Genomic DNA, 18,532 nt, shown 5'->3' on the forward strand with positions numbered 1-18,532 from the left:
GGACTCCAGGATCATGACCTGAGCCGAAGGCAGTCGCTTAACCAACTGAGCCACTCAGGCGCCCTCTCCCTTTATTTTTTACCTTTTTTTTTTTTTAAAGATTTTATTTATTCGGCAGAGACAGACAGACAGAGAAAGAGGGAATATAGCAGGGGGAGTGGGAGAGGGAGAAGCAGGCTTCCCGCGGAGCAGGGAGCCCGATGTGGGGCTCGATCCTAGGACCCTGGGATCATGACCTGAGCGGAAGGCAGACGCTTAATGACTGAGCCACCCAGGCGCCCCTACCTTTTTTTTTTTTAAGACTTTATTTATTCATTAGAGGGAGAGAGAGAGCACAAGCAGGGGGAGCGGCAGGCAGAGGGAGGGAGAAGCATGTTCCCCACCGAGCAGGGAGTCCAATTTGGGGCTGCTCCCAGGACCCCAGGATCATGACCTGAGCCAAAGGCAGATGCTTAACAGACTGAGCCACCCAGGCATCCCATATTTTTACCTTCTTATCACTTAGTTTGGTGTGTCTCTATCTACATTGTGTAGCTATTTTTTAAAATGTATTTCTTGTCTTGTTTGCAAACTATTTTGGTTATGTTTGAACTTGTCACTAATTATTTTTCTGTGATTTCTTGTTTCCCCTTTCCTGTCTATGGTTATATTGACAGCTTCCCCCCCCCCCCCCAATGAAAGGGGGTTTTTTCCCTTTTTCAAACTCTGAGGGTTACCAGTAATTTTTGAACATATCTATTAAAACCAACATCTAGGGGCGCCTGGGTGGCTCAGTCATGAAACTCCCAGTTTCGTGTGTGTATGGTAAGGTAATCCAAAGCTTTTTTTTTTTTTTTAAGATTTTATATATTTATTTGAGAGAGCGAGTACAAGCGAGGGGAGGGGCAGAGGGAGAGGGAGAAGCCGACTCCTGGCTGAGCAGGGAGCATGATGGGGGACTTGATCCCAGGACCCTGACATGATGACCTGAGCTGAAGGCAGCTGCTTAACCGCCTGAGCCACCCAGGCGCCCAATCCAATACATTTTTAAATGTTATTCTTTTTTTTTTTTTTAATTTATTTGACAGAAAGAGAGACAGCGAGAGAGAGAACACAAGTAGGAGGAGTGGGAGAGGGAGAAGCAGGCTTCCCACTGAGCATGGAGCCCGATGTGGAACTCGATCCCAGGACCCCGGGATCATGACCTGAGCGGAAGGCAGACGCTTAACCGACTGAGCCACCCAGTCGCCCCTTGAATGTTATTCTTGATTAACAAACCCAAATGGTTTACTAGTTTGTCTCCCATTATTTGGGAGATAGTTATAAAAGGATTGATTCGTCAAACCTTTTCTGGGTTCTTACCATGTGTCAGGCTCTGTATTGGGCTCAGGGATTGCAAAGATTAGGACACCTTTCCTGCCCTTAATTAAATGGGAGAGAGAGAGAGAGATTCAGTTCTGGAGGATAAGGGCTTAGTGGTTAGGTGCACAAAGCTCTATGGGAAAGTGACGGAGCTGAAAAGTCATTACCATCCCACCTGTTTCTCAGAAGCTAAGCAGGGTCCTGGTTAGTACTTGGATGGGAGATCCCACCAGTTTCTAAAAATGAAGATGCCGGCAAACACATCCACAGCAATTTCAAGCGTTCCTCCACCGCCTCTTTTAGATCAGCCAGCAGGGAACTCAACCGGAGAACTTGAATAAAAGGGAAGGTAGAGGTCGGTCCTCTTTTTGTGTGTCACCTCAGTCCTCCGTTCGCCCCTACATACCCGTTTTATTTGGGCGGCGCCTACAACTCCCAGAGCGCAACGCGGATGGAAGCGGAAGCGGCTGGCTGAGCGAGGCCTGTGATTGGTGGTGAGCGCTGGGCCAATGGAATGAGTTGTTGTTAGGCAATCTAGAAGAACCGGTCGGGGAGGGAGGAAGGTGGCAAGATGGTGTTGGAAAGTACTATGGTTTGGTGAGGAGCTACCTCGGGACCCATGGGGGGCGGGACTGAGGGGGGGGGGGCGCGTGTCGCGCGGAGGCCGGGTGGGCCTGGGGTGGGGGTGGGGGAACGATCTGTGAGATGCGGCCTTGGGCCAGGAAGGAAGGAGCCCCATCGACTCCCTGAGTCATCACAGGGCCCGGGAGAGGAGGACGGGCCCAGAGTACCCCAGTATCCCTCAGCTCTCGGACAGTCATTGACTGGCCGATCCCTGCTTCTTTGCTCTATTTTAGCGTCTTCTCCCCTAGACTAGCCCCAGGTCCGCTGTGTGTAGCGAGAGTCCTGCTTCTCAGACTCATCTGTCCTCCTCTACTCTTCTCAAAATAATGGATGTTAGCAAGAGAGATTATAAATCCTTTCCCCGCCCCAATCGCTCATGTCTGTCTCCATTACCTTTCCCTGTATCATCTTGAAAGGTACTATTTATAAATTGCTTTCTATGTGTCAGGCATTAATTTACGTTTTCTCATTTAAACCTCACAACACTTCTCCATAAATATCCTTCCGTTTTACAGATGAGGATACCGAGTCTCAGCAGTTTTAAATGACTTACCCAAAGTCACACGGCTAATTAAGTGGGGGAGCCAAGATTTAAATCCTAGGCTATCTGATGTTAAAGCTCTTGTTTGGTGAGCTAGCCCTCTTCTTCAATCTCAGACTTGGGCTGAGTATCTTATTATGAGTTGGATTAGAAGCAGAGGACACAAACTTTTGCAAGGTTTCCACAGTTTCTTCGAACTGTGAGAGTAGAATATAATACAGAATAGTACACAAACACACAAATCACCAGTTGGATGGGACAGCCACCTAAGAATTTCTTTTGGCGGTGTGGGGAAAGGATAACATTGCCAGATAAAATGTAAGATGCCCAGCTAAATTTGAATTCATATAAACAGTAGTTTTTAAATACAAAAATGGCTAGAAGTGTGTCCCAAATATTGCAGAGGACATATTTATTCTAAAAAGTTACTTGTTAATTATCTGTAAGTTCAATTTAACTGGGGGTCCTATATGTTTATGTGCTAAGTCTGACAACTTCTGGGACAGAGCATGTTAGAGTAGAAAAAGGACAGGATTTGGAATCCAAAATCCTGTGTTTTCTGCTACACCAGCTGCATGTTATTGAGAATGTAGTAAATCTCTCACTGGGAATAATTGTAACCTCCACTTGCCTTATAGCACAGGTAGGTAAAATATTTGTGACGGTGCTCTGTAAACTGTATAGCACTGTACATCTCTTAGTTGCAGTGTACCTGAGGAGTCCTCAAGAGGGAATTTAAGGGAGTCCCTTTAAGTCCCTTGAAGGGACTTTGACAGATTTTGAGGAGACACCATGACAGGTAAGGGGAAGGGCAGAAACAAAGCTGCTGAAGTGTAAATGCCCAAGGTGTGGTTAAGGATTAGGAAATAGGTTAGTGTGACTTGGTTTTAAGGTTGTTGGTTTAAGGTAGTTTCTTTCTTTTTTTTTTGAAAGGTAGAAAACCACAAATGTCAAGCTCAGGAGGTTGAACTCTGGTATCTTTCAATAGAGGACTTCTGAAAGAGTTCTGAGTGTGGTGGAGGCAGAGCCGTATACAAAATGGGGTTTAAAAATATTGGCCTGGGGGCACCTTGGTGGCTCAGTTGCTGAAGTGTCTGGCTCTTGATCTCAGCTTAGGTCTAGATCTCAGGAGTCTTGAGTTCAAGCCCCGTGTTGGGCTCCATGCTGGGCATGGAGCCTACCTCAAAAAAAAAGAAGAATATTGGCCTGGCTTGATGTATAGGAGGAAAGATTAGGCCCAGAGAGACATATTGGTGGCCAATTGTAACAGCCCAGGCACAGAATAATGATGAGAGCCACTCTTTTTTTCTGTAGAGCCTCATGCTCTGCTGTGCATCAAAATTCTGTGGAGGAGTTTATTAAAAATTGCAGGTATTTGACTCTGCTTTCCATCTGCAGAGTCAGACTCCCAGTCAGGGAAGTCCAGGCATCTGTATTCTTTTTTAAATGAAGACTTTATGGAATAGCTGGACAATATCATAAGCCCTTACTTAGAGATGGATTTTTGGTGGGAAGAATTATATACCATTGAGCAAAAATAGTCAGGAAATAGGTATATTATTCAATTCATATAAAGTTCAAGACTGGAGAAACTAAACTGTTTTTTAGGGATGCACACCTAGGTGTTAAGGCATCTGTGTTTTCAATACCCCCATACTACCATCAGCCTCCCAGTGTTCTAATGCATGACAAATTGTGAGCCCTGCTCCCACATTCTCCACTGTCTATTCTCCCTCCCTCTCAAGTCCCCGTGCTCACTCTGACACTTTTCTTCCAACCCTCATCCATCTGCTGCTCTTGCCCACAGCCCTTACACTTAGTAGCTGTTCCAGCTGGACAGTCCTCAAAGCCTCCATTGTTTCTTAGATTTGGACTCACTACTGTATTTGAAGCTAGAGAGGCTGTTGCTTTTCTGCTGGGAGAATAATCAGAAACAGTGTATCAGGGAAAAAAGAATATAACCCATGATCAGTAGAGTCAGCCCTCTATGTAGATGGAGTTTCCGCTATGAGAACTAGTCCATATGTCATGCTTACTGTTAGGCACTGTGCTAAGTACTTTCTATGCATTTCATCATCATAGCAGTCCTGTAAGCCTACCCTCACCTACATACAGTAAAACCCACTTTACAGCTGAAGTAACTAGACCTTAGAGAAATTAAGTAACTTCCTCAGGATCATAGTATTAATAAATAACAGATTGGGGATTTGAACCTGAACCTGAACACTGCCCTTTACTACCTTTTCCATTTCTTTCAGTAGTTTCTTATTACCTCTCTTCATCATTCCTGACTTACATTTATTGTCAGTCAAAGGATATTAAAAGATTGCCCCCGCCCATATTTTTTTTAAAGATTTTATTTATTGGGGCGCCTGGGTGGCTCAGTCGGTTAAGCGGCTGCCTTCGGCTTGGGTCATGATCCCAGGGTCCTGGGATCGAGCCCCACATCGGGCTCCCTGCTCGGCGGGAAGCCTGCTTCTCCCTCTCCCACTTCCCCTGCTTGTGTTCCCTCTCTCGCTGTGTCTCTCTCTGTCAAATAAATAAATAAAATCTTAAAAAAAAAAAAGATTTTATTTATTTATTTGTCAGAGATAGAGCGTGAGTGGGGGAAGGAGCAGAGGGGGAGGGAGAAGCAGACTCCCCACTGAGCAGGGAGCCCAGATTCAGGGCTCCATCTCTGGGGCTCCAGGATCATGACCTGAGCCGAAGGCAGACGCTTAACCGACTGAGCCACCCAGGCATCCCCCCAGCCCATATTTTGTTTGCCAGTGGAAATGAAGTGTCTCATCTGGGAGGACACTGCAACACAGATGGAATCATTGACGATTAGAGTGCTGAGGGATCTCAAGTCATCAGGAATTGGTCCTGTTCAGGGCTTGTATAACTGTTTCACTTTCTTACCTTTTTTTTTTTTTCCTTTTATTAACATACAATGTATTATTTGTTTCAGGGGTACAGATCTGTGATTCATCAGTCTTACACAACTCACAGCGCTCACCATAGCACATAGCCTCCCCAATATCCATCACTCAGCCACCCCCTCCTACCCACCTCCACTCCAGCAACCCTCAGTGTGTTTCCTGAGATTAAGAGTCTCTTACGGTTTGTCTCCCTCTCTGGTTTTGTCCCGTTTCATTTTTTCCTCTCTTCCCCCATGATCCTCTGCCTTGTTTCTCAAATTCCACATATCAGTAAGATCATATGATAATTGTATTTCTCTGATTGACTTATTTCGCTTAGCATAATACCCTCTAGTTCCATCTACATCGTTGCAAATGGCAAGATTTCATTTTTTTGGATGGCTGCATAATATTCCATTATATATATATATACATGCACACCACATCTTCTTTATCCATTCATCTGCCGATGGACATCTAGGCTCTTTCCATACTTTGGCTATTGTGGACATTGCTGCTATAAACATTGGGCTACGGGGCGCCTGGGTGGCTCAGTCGTTAAGCGTCTGCCTTCGGCTTAGGTCATGATCCCAGGGTCCTGGGATCGAGCCCCGCGTCGGGCTCCCTGCTCTGCGGGAAGCCTGCTTCTCCCTCTCCCACTCCCCCTGCTTGTGTTCCCTCTCTCGCTGTGTCTCTCTCTGTCAAATAAATAAGTAAAATCTTTAAAAAACAAACAAACAAAAAACATTGGGGTACATATACCCCTTTGGATCACTACATTTGTATCTTTGGGGTAAATACCCAGTAGTGCAATTGCTGGGTCATAGGGTAGCTCTATTTTCAACTCTCCCCCTGCTTGTGTTCCCTCTCTCGGCTGTATCTCTCTCTCTCTGTCAAATAAATAAATACAATCTTTAAAAAAAAAAACCAAAAACATTTAACTGCAGATTATAAGAAGGTGATTGTGATACTTGAACAGATTGCAACGTTTGGTGCTTATCAGAATCATTTGTGGAATGGAGATTTAAAATGTATTTCCTCCTTTGATCTTTTTTTTTTTTTTTTTAAGAAAGGGAGGTGGGGGGCAGAGGGAGAAGGAGAATCTTAAGTAGTCTCCACACTGAGCATGTGGGGAGCTTGCCCCCAGTGTGGGGCTTGATCTCATGACCCTGAGACCATGACCTGAGCTGAAACCAACAAGAGTCGGCTGCCCACCCGACTGAGCCACCCAGGCACCCCTCCTTTGATCATTTTGAGTCAGTAAGTCTGGTGTAAGGCTTGGAAGTCTGTGTGTGTGTGTGTGTGTATCATATATATATAATTTTTTTTTTCTTTTTTAAGTTGTAGGTGGTTCTGTGTTTCACAGAGACTGAGAGCCACTGCTGTGCATGACAGTGTCCGTCAAAGTTTTGAAGGAGGGTAGGGGTCCCTGGAACTAGAGAGAATATTTCAGAGAGATGTTACAGTATGTTCTCTTTCTCTTCCTTTTAATCTGACAGTGTGGACAACAGTGAGTACATGCGGAATGGGGACTTCTTACCCACCCGGCTGCAGGCTCAACAAGATGCTGTCAACATAGTCTGTCACTCTAAGACCCGCAGCAACCCTGAGAACAACGTGGGCCTCATCACACTGGCCAAGTACGTGGGGCAGAGGAGGAAGGGGCTTGGTAGGCGGGTGGGTGTTTTCCCACAGGTAACCCACTGTGGCATCCAGGTTGCTATCCTTTTGTAGGTCCCAGTAAGCTGCATTTGCCCATCAACCTTCCTAGACTACCTTCTTCACTATTCAGAAGAAATATACATAGCAACTTGAGTTTATTTATTTACTTATTTCAAAGACTTATTTATTTGAGACAGAGAAAGGATGAGCACAGGGTGGGTGGGAAGGGGCAGAGGGAGGGGGAGAGAAGCTCCAGCAGACTCTCTGCTGAGCGAGGAGCCCAGTGTGGGGCTCAATCTCAGGACCTGGAAACCAGGACCTGAGCCAAAATCAAGAGTCAGACGCTTAGGGTGCCTGGGTGGCTCAGTTGGTTAAGCGACTGCCTTCGGTTCAGGTCATGATCCTGGAGTCCCAGGATCGAGTCCCACATCGGGCTCCCTGCTCAGCGGGGGGTCTGCTTCTCCCTCTGACCCTCTTCCCTCTCGTGCTCTCTCTCAAATAAATAAAATCTTAAAAAAAAAAAAGAGTCAGACACTTAACCAACTGAGCCACTCAAGCACCCCACAACTTGAGTTTGATATTAGTCTGAATTTTATACAGTTATGAAACTAAATCTTCTAGGGTGAAATTTCATAATATATTTTAAAGTCAATGAAAAGTTATTTTGGATAAGAGTCCCCAGGGCCTGTATCACACATGCTCTTACTCCAAAAGTGATTTGTTTTAGGAACTGATAATCCTCAAATGAATTACCTCCCATCCCAGTATATATGTTGTTGTTAGGTGGCAAGTAGGTCTGGAAATGGAGCGGCGAGGAGACATACTCACTAGCATCCAACTACGGTGGAGGATTCTTGGGACCCTGGGAGCAGGATAACATGAGAAGAGTTCAAGGGAAACATTGGGAGGAAGAGGGCAAGTTTCTTGCAAAATCAGCCCCTTATTTCCTGTGCTCATATCAACTAAATACTAGATGTTTTTTTCCAGTTTTATTGAGATACAATTGACATACAACATGGCATAAGTTTAAGGTATACAGTGTAACGATTTGATATATGTATATATTGCGAAATGATCACCACACCAAGTTTAGTTAATGCCCATATCTCACAATATCACAAATTTTTCTTTCCTTGTAATGAAAACTTTTAAGATCTACCATCTAAACACTGGATGTGTGATTAAGAAAAGTAGAGATTACAGTTATTATCAAGGTCTTTAAAGAAAAGATGAGTCAGGGATACCTGGCTGGCTCAGTCGGTAGAGCACGTGACTCTTGATCTTGGGGTAGTGAGTTCAAGTCCCATGCTGGGTGTAGAGCTTCCTTAAAAAAAAAAGTGGGGGAGCTCTTGGGTGGCTCAGTCGTTAGGCGTCTGCCTTCGGTTCAGGTCATGATCCCAGGGTCCTGGTATTGAGCCCCGCATCCGGCTCCCTGCTCAGCGGGAAGCCTGCTTCTCCCTCTCCCACTCCCCCTGCTTATGTTCCCTCTCTCGCTGTGTCTCTCTCTGTCAAATAAATAAAATCGTTAAAAAAAAAAAAAAGAGTCCAACACAGGTTCAGAGGCACTTGTGTCCTGACCTGAAATCACAGAAACCCTTTCCCTACATCCCAGTGACTGTGAAGTGCTGACCACACTCACCCCTGACACCGGCCGCATTCTTTCCAAGCTCCACACTGTCCAACCCAAGGGCAAGATCACCTTCTGCACTGGCATCCGCGTGGCCCATGTGAGTCCTACTGGATCCCTTTGATTGTTCCCCCTTGCTCTGAGGTTCTGTCCCCAACGTTCATTTCTTCCCTGGAATGTTGAGCTAGAAACCAGAGCAGGGATAGAGAGGTGACCCAGAGAAAGGAGTAGAAAGGCTATGGTGGGATGAATTCCAGGACTGATGATGGTGGTGAAGGAAAAGACCTTTGGAATTAAGACTTAGCCCTCTTCCTTGTCTACACAGAGGCAAAGCAGGGAGGGAAGGGTGGAGGAGCGGTTAGCCCTTGTGTGAACATGACAGTGGACTTGAGCATAGAAACCATAAGAAAAGCAGCAGAGTGACAGGAGAGCTAAGTGATTCCTCTGGCTGACTGTGAGAACTTGCTCTTCCTTTACAAGCTGGCTCTGAAGCACCGACAGGGCAAGAATCACAAGATGCGCATCATTGCCTTTGTGGGAAGCCCCGTGGAGGACAACGAGAAGGATGTGAGTCCAGGTGACAGCCAGGGAATGTGGAAATGGGGCTTCTTGGGCTTTAGGAGAGCCTGCCAGCGGCATTGGTTCATCGTTTTGGGGAAAGGTGGATATGCAGAATTCAGTGTTTCTGTTGGGGGGGCCTTGGGGAGGTTAACCGATTTCTGTATGCTTTTGTGAGGTGTGTCATTTCCCCTCATGTATGGAACAGATTTCCTCATTTCTCTTCCCTCTTCCTAGCTGGTGAAACTGGCTAAACGTCTCAAGAAGGAAAAAGTAAATGTTGACATTATCAATTTTGGGGAAGAGGTGAGTAAGGACGGGTTGGGGGGCATGGACTCGATATGGTTATAAGCAGAACAGTCCTTACCCAGAGGAGTGCTTGCACTGTGAGAGAGGAACTGACATGGCAGAGGAGGGGGAGCAAGATGGGAAGGAGAGCCTCCTGTGTTCTTCCCTCCCCCAGGAGGTGAACACAGAAAAGCTGACAGCCTTTGTAAACACATTGAATGGCAAAGATGGAACTGGTTCTCATCTGGTGACAGTGCCCCCTGGGCCCAGCTTGGCCGACGCCCTCATCAGTTCTCCGATTCTAGCTGGTGAAGGTGGTGCCATGCTGGGTCTTGGTGCCAGTGACTTTGAATTCGGAGTGGATCCCAGTGCTGATCCTGAGCTGGCCCTGGTGAGCAAACGTTGACCTCAGACTCCAAGGGTCCTCCTTTCCTCTTATACTGAGGACCCACGTACCACATAGCGTCTCTAGGCCTAAACCGTCCTGAACACCCTCGCTCATTTTCCCAGACTCCCTTTGGTCCCTTTTCCCCTTAATTCTGTGATCTCTAGGGGCACCAATGTCAGACTGTCTTGTTCAGTTCTCCTGATTAAACCCCAGGCTTCTCCCAAGTCCTTCCTTTTTCCCTATATCAACTCTTACCTCCCCAGGTTCTTCCCCATGTGCATAAACCAGAAGCTGCCCCTTTATGTCCCCTTCCCACCCCTCAACTGACTTCCCCAAGTGCCTGCAAGGAGGGAGGGCAGAACATCTGACCTTGCCCTGCGCTTTGCCAGGCCCTCCGTGTCTCCATGGAAGAGCAGCGGCAGCGGCAGGAGGAGGAGGCCCGGCGGGCAGCTGCAGCCTCTGCGGCTGAGGCGGGGATTGCTACAGCTGGGGCTGAAGGTGAGGGATGGAGCCAGGGGTACCCCGTGGAGCAGGGCGTAGACGCCGGCGTAGCGGTGGGGAGGCCTGGCAGCCCGGGAATATAGGGGCTGGGGGAGCAGTTTGGGGGCGGGCCTGTGTGGAACACGGCACCAGTTCTGCTCTGCCGCTCTCCTTTGTCCAGACTCAGACGACGCTCTGCTGAAGATGACCATCAGCCAGCAGGAGTTTGGCCGCACCGGGCTCCCTGACCTAAGCAGTATGACCGAGGAGGAGCAGATCGCTTATGCCATGCAGATGTCCCTGCAGGGTGCAGGTGAGCCAGGGCCTGGGAAGCAGTGCTCAGGCAGAGGGATTGGGTAGGGAAATGGAGCTCAACAAACTGACCTCTTTTCCTCAGAGTTTGGCCAGGCAGAATCAGCTGACATCGATGCCAGTTCTGCCATGGACACATCTGAGCCCGCCAAGGTGAGGGCCAGTGTTGACTCCCCACCCCCGTCACGTATCAAGTCCCCTGGTGTTCATGTCCTTAGTCCTCTAGGCCTGGAACCATTCTTCAGGGTTTCATAGATGAGCTTTTTGAGGAGCAGAGGGAAAGAAACACCTAGATCTACATTTCTTGTTTGTAAACCTTGCTAAGGCAATAGAATGAACACAGGCCGGGTTGGATTAGTGTCCTGAGGTTCTATAATTTTCCTTCTTGGTGGGAGCAGTCTAGACTGGTGTATAGGATATTGTCTTCCCAGGAGGGTGAAAGAGGGTCTAAGGCAAAGAAAAAGGAGTGGGTGTCTGACAGTAAGAAACCTGACCATGATGGCATCTGTTTTTATCCTGTATGCTCAGGAAGCAAAGTCCCAGTTTCTCTGTTTGGTCACTAATGAATGTGTGAGTTGGTACCATACATAGGCACTGGGTATTTTCCTGAATTGTCCTTTCTACCCTCGGCCAGAGGCGGCCCCACCCCCAGACAGTCAGGTGGAGAGAGGGGCTCAGGCAGCAGTGTGCTGCCCAGATGAGCCAGCCCCTGCCCTGAGCCCACACTGCCCTTTTCCAGGAGGAGGATGATTATGACGTGATGCAGGACCCCGAGTTCCTTCAGAGTGTCCTGGAGAACCTTCCAGGTGTGGATCCCAACAATGAAGCTATTCGAAATGCCATGGGGTCCCTGGCCTCGCAGGCCAACAAGGATGGCAAGAAGGACAAGAAGGAGGAGGACAAGAAATGAGACTGGGGGCAGGGGTGGCTGAGGCGCTCAGGAGACCGCATAGCGTGGGCGGGATGTAGGGGTAGATACAGTATCTGTAACCAGGACAACCTGAATAAAGCTTGGCAGCTTTTGTTTTTCTTTTGCTTCCAATAGTGGTAGCTCTCAGTGTGACAGAGGGGAGGAGTGCCTGGCATGAGGAGAGTGTTCCCTGTTGAGTCCTCGGTGTCTCCCCAGCACCGGCCTCTAAATTCTGACCTGCTCCCCTTCCTTCCGTCCCCAAGGCAGTCTCTCCTGACACTTCTTTTTTTTTCCTTAGATTTTATTTATTTATAAAATTATTTATAAAATATATAAATATAAAATATTTATATTTTATTTATTATATATAATTATATATATAATATATATATTTTATTTATTTATAGAGACACAGCGAGAGAGGGAACACAAGCAGGGGGAGTGGGAGAGGGAGAAGCAGGCTTCCCGTGGAGCAGGGAGCCCGACACGGGGCTCGATCCCAGGACCCCGGGATCATGACCTGACCTGAAGGCAGACGCTTAACGACTGAACCACCCAGGCGCCCCTCTCCTGACACTTCTGCCCTGGGGCTGTGTCCCTGTCTCATGAAGAGGAGCTTTGCTGAGGGTCAGTTTTGGGTAGGCTCTGGGGCCCCAGGGGTGAGTTGAAAACAGTCCTGGCCTTGAGGCGCCTGGCCGGCTCAGTTGGAAGAGCACACGACTCTTGATCTTAGGGTTGTGAGTTTGAGCCCCACGTTGGGTGTAGAGATTACTGTAAACACATACATACCTACGAACAATACTGGCCTTTGGGGACCCCAGAGTCCAGGGCAGGGCCGGCCTGGAAATGAGTGATTACACATGTCTGATAAGTGCCCAAGGGGGCATGAACAAGACCCTGTGGAAACAAGAGAAAGGGCCAAACCCTCACAGCCTCTAGGAAGGCTCCTGGGGGGTAACATTTGAGTCCTGTAACAGGGTGAAACGTTCATCAGCCAACAGGGAAGAGATGCGGGTGTTTCCAGTCAATAGGAACAAGTATGTGCTCATGGCACAGAGGCACTTGGGAGGGGTTGAGTAGCTCAGAGACTGGTTGGGCAAGTGGCACGAGATGGGAAAATAGGCAGCATTCAAAACACTGAAGATCAGGGATCCTTGAGGCCTTTCACAAGGTGCGGTCTATGAAGCCACAAGATAAACATGGTGTATCTGAATGCAAACGTGCAAACCCACATTTAGAAGAGGATTTTCTTACAGGGTGTAGAATAGAATGCAAAATTCACAGAATCCCACAGCAACTTACTGAATGGGAGAAGATATTTGCAAATGATATATCCGGTGAGGGGTTAATATCCAAAATATATAAAGAACTTCTACAACCCAACAATAACAATAATTGCCTAAACAATGGGCAGAGGACCTGATAGACATTTTTCGAAAGAAAACATAGAAACGGCCGACACATGAAAAGATGCTCAACACCAATCATCAGGGAAATGCAAATCAAAGTGCAAATCGCCTTACACCAGTCAGAATGGCCAGTATCAAAAAGATAAAAATTAACAAGTATTGACAAGGATGTGAGGAAAGGGAACCCCTGTGTACTGTGGGTGGGAATGTTGGTGCCATTGTGGAAAACAGATTGGAGTTTCCTCAAAAAATTAAAAAATAGAAATACCATACAATCTAGTAATTCCACTACTGGGTATTTACCCAGAGAACACAAAAGTACTTGCTTAGAAAGATATGTGCACCACTCTAACATTATTTATAATAACCAAGATAATGGAAGCAACCCGTGTCCATCAGTAGATGAATGGACAAAGAGAATAGATATATCTATATTTAGAGAGATATTTGTATCTATATATATAGGTATATTTAGGTATCTATGCACGCACGCACAAACACACACTGGAATATCACTCAGCCATTAAAAAAGGATGGGATCGTGTCATTTGCAGCAACATGGATGGACCTAGAAGGTATAAGTGATATAAGACAGAAAAAGACAAATATGGTTTCACTTATATGTGGATCTTAAAAAAGGAACAAACACCAAAAAAGCAAAAATAATCCCATAAATACAGAGAACAAACTGGTGGTTGCCAGAGGGGAGGGGGATTGGGGGTGAGTAAAATGAGTGAAGGAGAATGGGAGACACAGGCTTGCATTACGGAATGAGTAAGTTACAAGGATGAAAGGCACAGCGTAGGGAATATAGTCATTGGTATTGTAATAATAGTGTTGTATGGTGACAGATGGGAGGCTACCTTAGTGGTGAGCACAGAATAAAGCCTTATGGAATCACTATGTTGTATACCTGAAACTAATGTAACATTGTGTATCAACTATACTTCAATTTAAAAAAATCACATTATCCTCTTGTCTACTATATTTATTTTTTTAAAAGATTTTATTTATTTATTTGACAGAGACACAGCAAAAGAGGGAACACAAGCAGGGGGAGTGGGAGAAGGTGAAGCAGGCTTCCTGCTGAGCCGGGAGCCCGATGCGGGGCTCGATCCCAGGACCCCAAGATCATGACCTGAGCTAAAGGCAGACGCTTAACGACTGAGCCACCCAGACACCCCTTGTTTACTATATTTAAAGAGGTAATTAATATTTGACATAAAATAACATATATAAATCATGAAGCATAACAACAAAATGAACATATCATCTGCACTCAGTTTAAGAGCTAGAATATTCCAGGGGTGCCTGGGTGGCTCAGTCGGTTAAGCTTCTGCCTTTGGCTCAGTTCATGATCCCAAGGCCCCGGGATCAAGCCCTGTGTCGGGCTTCCTGCTCAGCGGGCAGTCTGCTTCTCCCTCTCGCTCATGCTCTCTCTCTCAAATAAATAAATAAAATCTTTAAAAAAGGAACTAGAATATTCCTAATGCCACATACCTATGTGTGTCTTCTTGAACTCACTTTTATGTCCTCAGAGATAGTTATATTTTTTAAGGATTGTATTAATTTTAGGGGCACCTGGTGACTCAGTCGTTAAGCGTCTGCCTTTGGCTCAGGTCATGATCCCAGGGTCCTGGGATTGAGTCCCGCATCGGGCTCCCTGCTCTGCGGGAATCCTGCTTCTCCCTCTCCCACTCCCCCTGCTTTTGTTCTTGCTCTCGCTGTGTCTCTCTCTGTCAAATGAATAAAATCTTAAAAAAAAAAAAAGGATTTTATTTTAGAGAGAGAGCTTGCAAGCAGGGGGAGGGGCAGAGGCAGAATCTCAAGCAGACTGCACTGGGTGTGGAGCCCAACATGGGGCTTGAGTTCACAACCCTGAGATCATGACCTGAGACTGTTAAAGAGTCGAATGCCCCACTGACTGAGCCACCCAGGTGCCCCCTCCTCAGAGATAACTAATTTATTTTATTTATTTATTTGACAGCACAAGCAGGGGGAGCGAAAGGCAGAGGGAGAGGGAGAAGGAGGTTCTCGCTGAGCAGGGAGCCCGATGCGGGGCTTGAGCCCGGGACCCTGAGATCATGACCTGAGCCAAAGGCAGCCGCTTAACAACTGAGCCACCCAGGTGCCCCTCAGAGATAACTATTATCTAGAATTTTACGTTTTACTGTTTTTACCCTTCACAGTTTTCTCATATACAGATAGCCGAACAGAATTTGTTGAGTGTTGCTTATTTTTGAGTTTTATAAAAAATAGTTTTATACTGTGAGACTTCTGGAACTTTTTTTTTTTAAGTAGCCTCCATGTCCAGCATGGAGCCCACCACTGCACCTGAACTCATGACCCTGTGATCAAGACCTGAGCCAAGGGGCGCCTTGGTGGCTTATTCATTAAGCGGCTGCCTTTGGCTCAGGTCATGATCCCAGGGTCCTGGGATCGAGTCCCACATCGGGCTCCCTGCTCAGTGGGGAGCCTGCTTCTCCCTCTCCCACTCCCCCTGCTTGTGTTCCCTCTCTCGCTGTGTCTCTCTCTGTCAAATAAATAAAATCTTAAAAAAAAAAAAAAAGAAATTCAGTATTCTATATAGAATTTATTTTTGCATACATTAGAATAGGAATCCAATTTCAATTTTTATTTACTTATTTATTATTTATCTTTGTCTTTTTTTTTTTTTTTAAGTAGGCTCCATGCCCAGCAAAGAGCCCAACATAGGGCTTGAACTCATGACCCTGAGATCAAGGTCTGAGCTGAGTTCAAGGGATAGATGCTTAGCTGACTGAGTCATCCAGGTGCCCCCCCAATTTCAATTTTTAAGTATGGACAACCATTTGTTACAGCATTTTTTATTGAAAAATTCCACCTTCCTCCAGTGACCTGCATTATTACTTCTGCCTGGGCCAAGATTCCATGAGTTTTGTTTCTAGTATCCCAAAATCAGACCTTAAAGTCTGAATATAAACAAGATTCAACAAAAAGAAGCTAGAAAACCTACTTTGTGCTTACATTATTTTCATGTTGGATAAGTTCCATTTCTGAATAATGAATTTGTCGGTACTTGTCTCTAAATTTGGGGGGAGACTATTTTTTTAATCAAATATTACTTGAAAGAAATGGCCCATCATCAAGTCCTGTAAATCTTATTGGTGTTGGTTATAAAGGTATTGGTCACTTTCCTGGGCCTGGGTGTGGTTCCCCAAACAAAATCCTGTTCTGGCAGAGCCCATCCATCAAGGAATGACAGGACCTGTGTGTCAGTCTTCTGACCCTTTGTAGGTCAACTGGATGATGTCAATGTCCATGAGGATGACTCAGCCAACACCATGGCCTCTTCCAATTCATCAACACACATTCGTTCTGTGATCATCATTGAAGTTCATTCTTTCACACTTATGGCTACACCCTGGATCATGTCCTCCTTAAGTAATGGTCCCTGCTGAAGTCAAATATTCACTTGGTCCATAAACCCCTATCTTTTCAGCTCTCCTACTTTGATATTCTCTGTACACTTTTCAACAGTAAGGTGAGAAATGGGTATAAGTCCTTGGGCAGTTCCACTTTAGGAATTTAAATAATCAGAGAAGTACCAAAGATTTATGTATAAGGGTGTTCAAGAATTGGAAACAACCTAAAATCCAACAATTATGTTACATTTATGGACTAATGCGTTATCAATAAATTTATTTTGGAAGACCATTGGATACATGACTATAATATTGGCAAATGCTTATCTAACAATGTGCCAGAGACTATTTTAAATGTTTTACATGTTTTAAATTATTTAGTTTTCACAACAGTCCTGGTCTACTCCCCCATCACTATGAGGTAGCTGTAGCATTATTAATCCTATTTGATAAATAAGGAAACTGAAACCCTGCAAAACCAGGTAACTTCCTCTACAATGATGATTCTCAGTGTGATCCGCAAATCCCTGGGCATCCCCAAGACACTTTCAGGGGGGTTGTGAGGTCGAAACTATTTCCATAATAATACTAGGACGTCATTTGCCTCTTCCACTGTGGTGGGATTTGCACGGATACAAAGGCAACGAGGGGAAACTGCTGGTGCCTTAGCACAAATCCAAGTCAATAGCACCAAACTATACTGCTAATCACAGTATTCTTCACCTCATGGTTTAAAAACAAACAGACAAAAAACGTAATGGTGAAGCAGTAAAACATACTAATTTTATTTCATCTCAACCCTTGAGTGCACATCTTTAATATTTTCTGAGGGAAAGTGGGAAATACACGGAGCACTTTTGCCACAGGCTGGAACTCAACGGCTGTCTTGAGGAAAAGTCCTTGAGCAACTGTTTGAGTTGTGACATGAAGTAGCCACTATTTTCGCAGAACATTTTTACAGAAAAGAACAACTGCCAGACAAGCTATGGTTATTTAGACTTAGGTATTTAGCAAACATTTTTCCCCCAAAAGAATAAATGGAAGGGAGCCTTGCTTCAAGACAAACAACAGTTTTTGTTGTCAGTGAAAATTTGAGCTCTCAAGTGAAATTTTGGAAAATTAGTATGTGCCATTCTCAAAAATGTTTTTAAGATTTTTTTTTTAAAAAGATTTTATTTTTTAAAAAATTTAAAAAGGTTTTGTTTGTTTATTTGAGAAACAGCAAGAGAGAGAGAGAGAGTGCACATGAGCAAGGGGAGGGGCAGAAGGAGAGGGAGACACAGACTCCCCACTGAGGAGGGAGCCTGATGTGGAACTAGATCCCAGGACCCCAGGATAATGACCTGAGCCGAAGGCAAACGCTTAACCAACTGAGCTACCTAGGCACCTTAAAAGATTGTATTTTTAAGTAATCTCTACACCCAATGTGGGACTCCAATTTACAACCTCAAGATCGAGTCGCACGCTCTTGGGGTGCCTGGGTGGCACAGTTGGTTAAGCATCGGATTCTTGGTTTCCACTTAGGTTGTGATCTCAGGGTCATGAGATCAAGCCCTGAGTTGGGCTCTGCGCTCAGTGCAGAGTCTGCTTAAGACTCTCTCTCCCTGGGCGCCTGGGTGGCTCAGATGGTTAAACGTCTGCCTTCGGCTCAGGTCATGATCCCAGGGTCCTGGGATCGAGTCCTGCATCGGGCTCCCTGCTCCTTGGGAGCCTGCTTCTCTCTCTCTCTCTCTCTCGCTGTCTCTCATGAATAAATAAATAAAATCTTTAAAAAAAAAATAAAAGACTCTCTCTCCCTGAGAACCCCCCCTCAAAATCAATAAAAACAAGTCAACACCCTGACGTATATTAGTGAAACTTGCAAATCTCAGAGACAAAGAGAAAATCCTGAAAGCAGCTTGGGACAAGAGGTCAGTAACCTACAAGGGTAGAAACATTAGATTGACAACAGACCTATCCAAGAGACCTGGCAGGCCAGAAAGGACTGGCATGATATATTCAGGGTGTTAAGTGAGAAAACTATGCAGCCAAGAATACTTTAGTCAGTTAAGATGTCATCCAAAATAGAAGGAAAGATTAAAAAAAACT

At 45.6% G+C, this 18,532-nt stretch overlaps 1 protein-coding gene across 2 annotated transcripts; it reads left to right on the plus strand.

The window, feature by feature from the left end:
• Window positions 1–1,869: 1,869 nt before the first annotated feature.
• On the plus strand, window positions 1,870–11,774 carry PSMD4 (proteasome 26S subunit ubiquitin receptor, non-ATPase 4). 2 transcript variants are annotated; one of them, XM_021688118.1, is made up of 10 exons: window positions 1,870–1,938; window positions 6,906–7,046; window positions 8,681–8,795; window positions 9,176–9,262; window positions 9,491–9,559; window positions 9,717–9,932; window positions 10,319–10,427; window positions 10,591–10,722; window positions 10,807–10,874; window positions 11,461–11,774. In XM_021688118.1, the coding sequence occupies exons 1-10, from the start codon at window positions 1,913–1,915 to the stop codon at window positions 11,629–11,631; spliced, it is 1,134 nt and encodes a 377-aa protein (XP_021543793.1). In that variant the 5' UTR covers window positions 1,870–1,912; the 3' UTR covers window positions 11,632–11,774. The 2 variants fall into 2 exon arrangements, with proteins under 2 accessions (XP_021543793.1, XP_044770559.1); XM_044914624.1 differs by having other exon boundaries at window positions 1,887–1,938; window positions 10,319–10,433; window positions 10,588–10,722.
• The last annotated feature ends 6,758 nt before the right edge of the window (window positions 11,775–18,532 follow it).

Source organism: Neomonachus schauinslandi, chromosome 4 (assembly GCF_002201575.2).
Source record: "Neomonachus schauinslandi chromosome 4, ASM220157v2, whole genome shotgun sequence".
NCBI classification, from domain to species: Eukaryota; Metazoa; Chordata; class Mammalia; order Carnivora; family Phocidae; genus Neomonachus; species Neomonachus schauinslandi.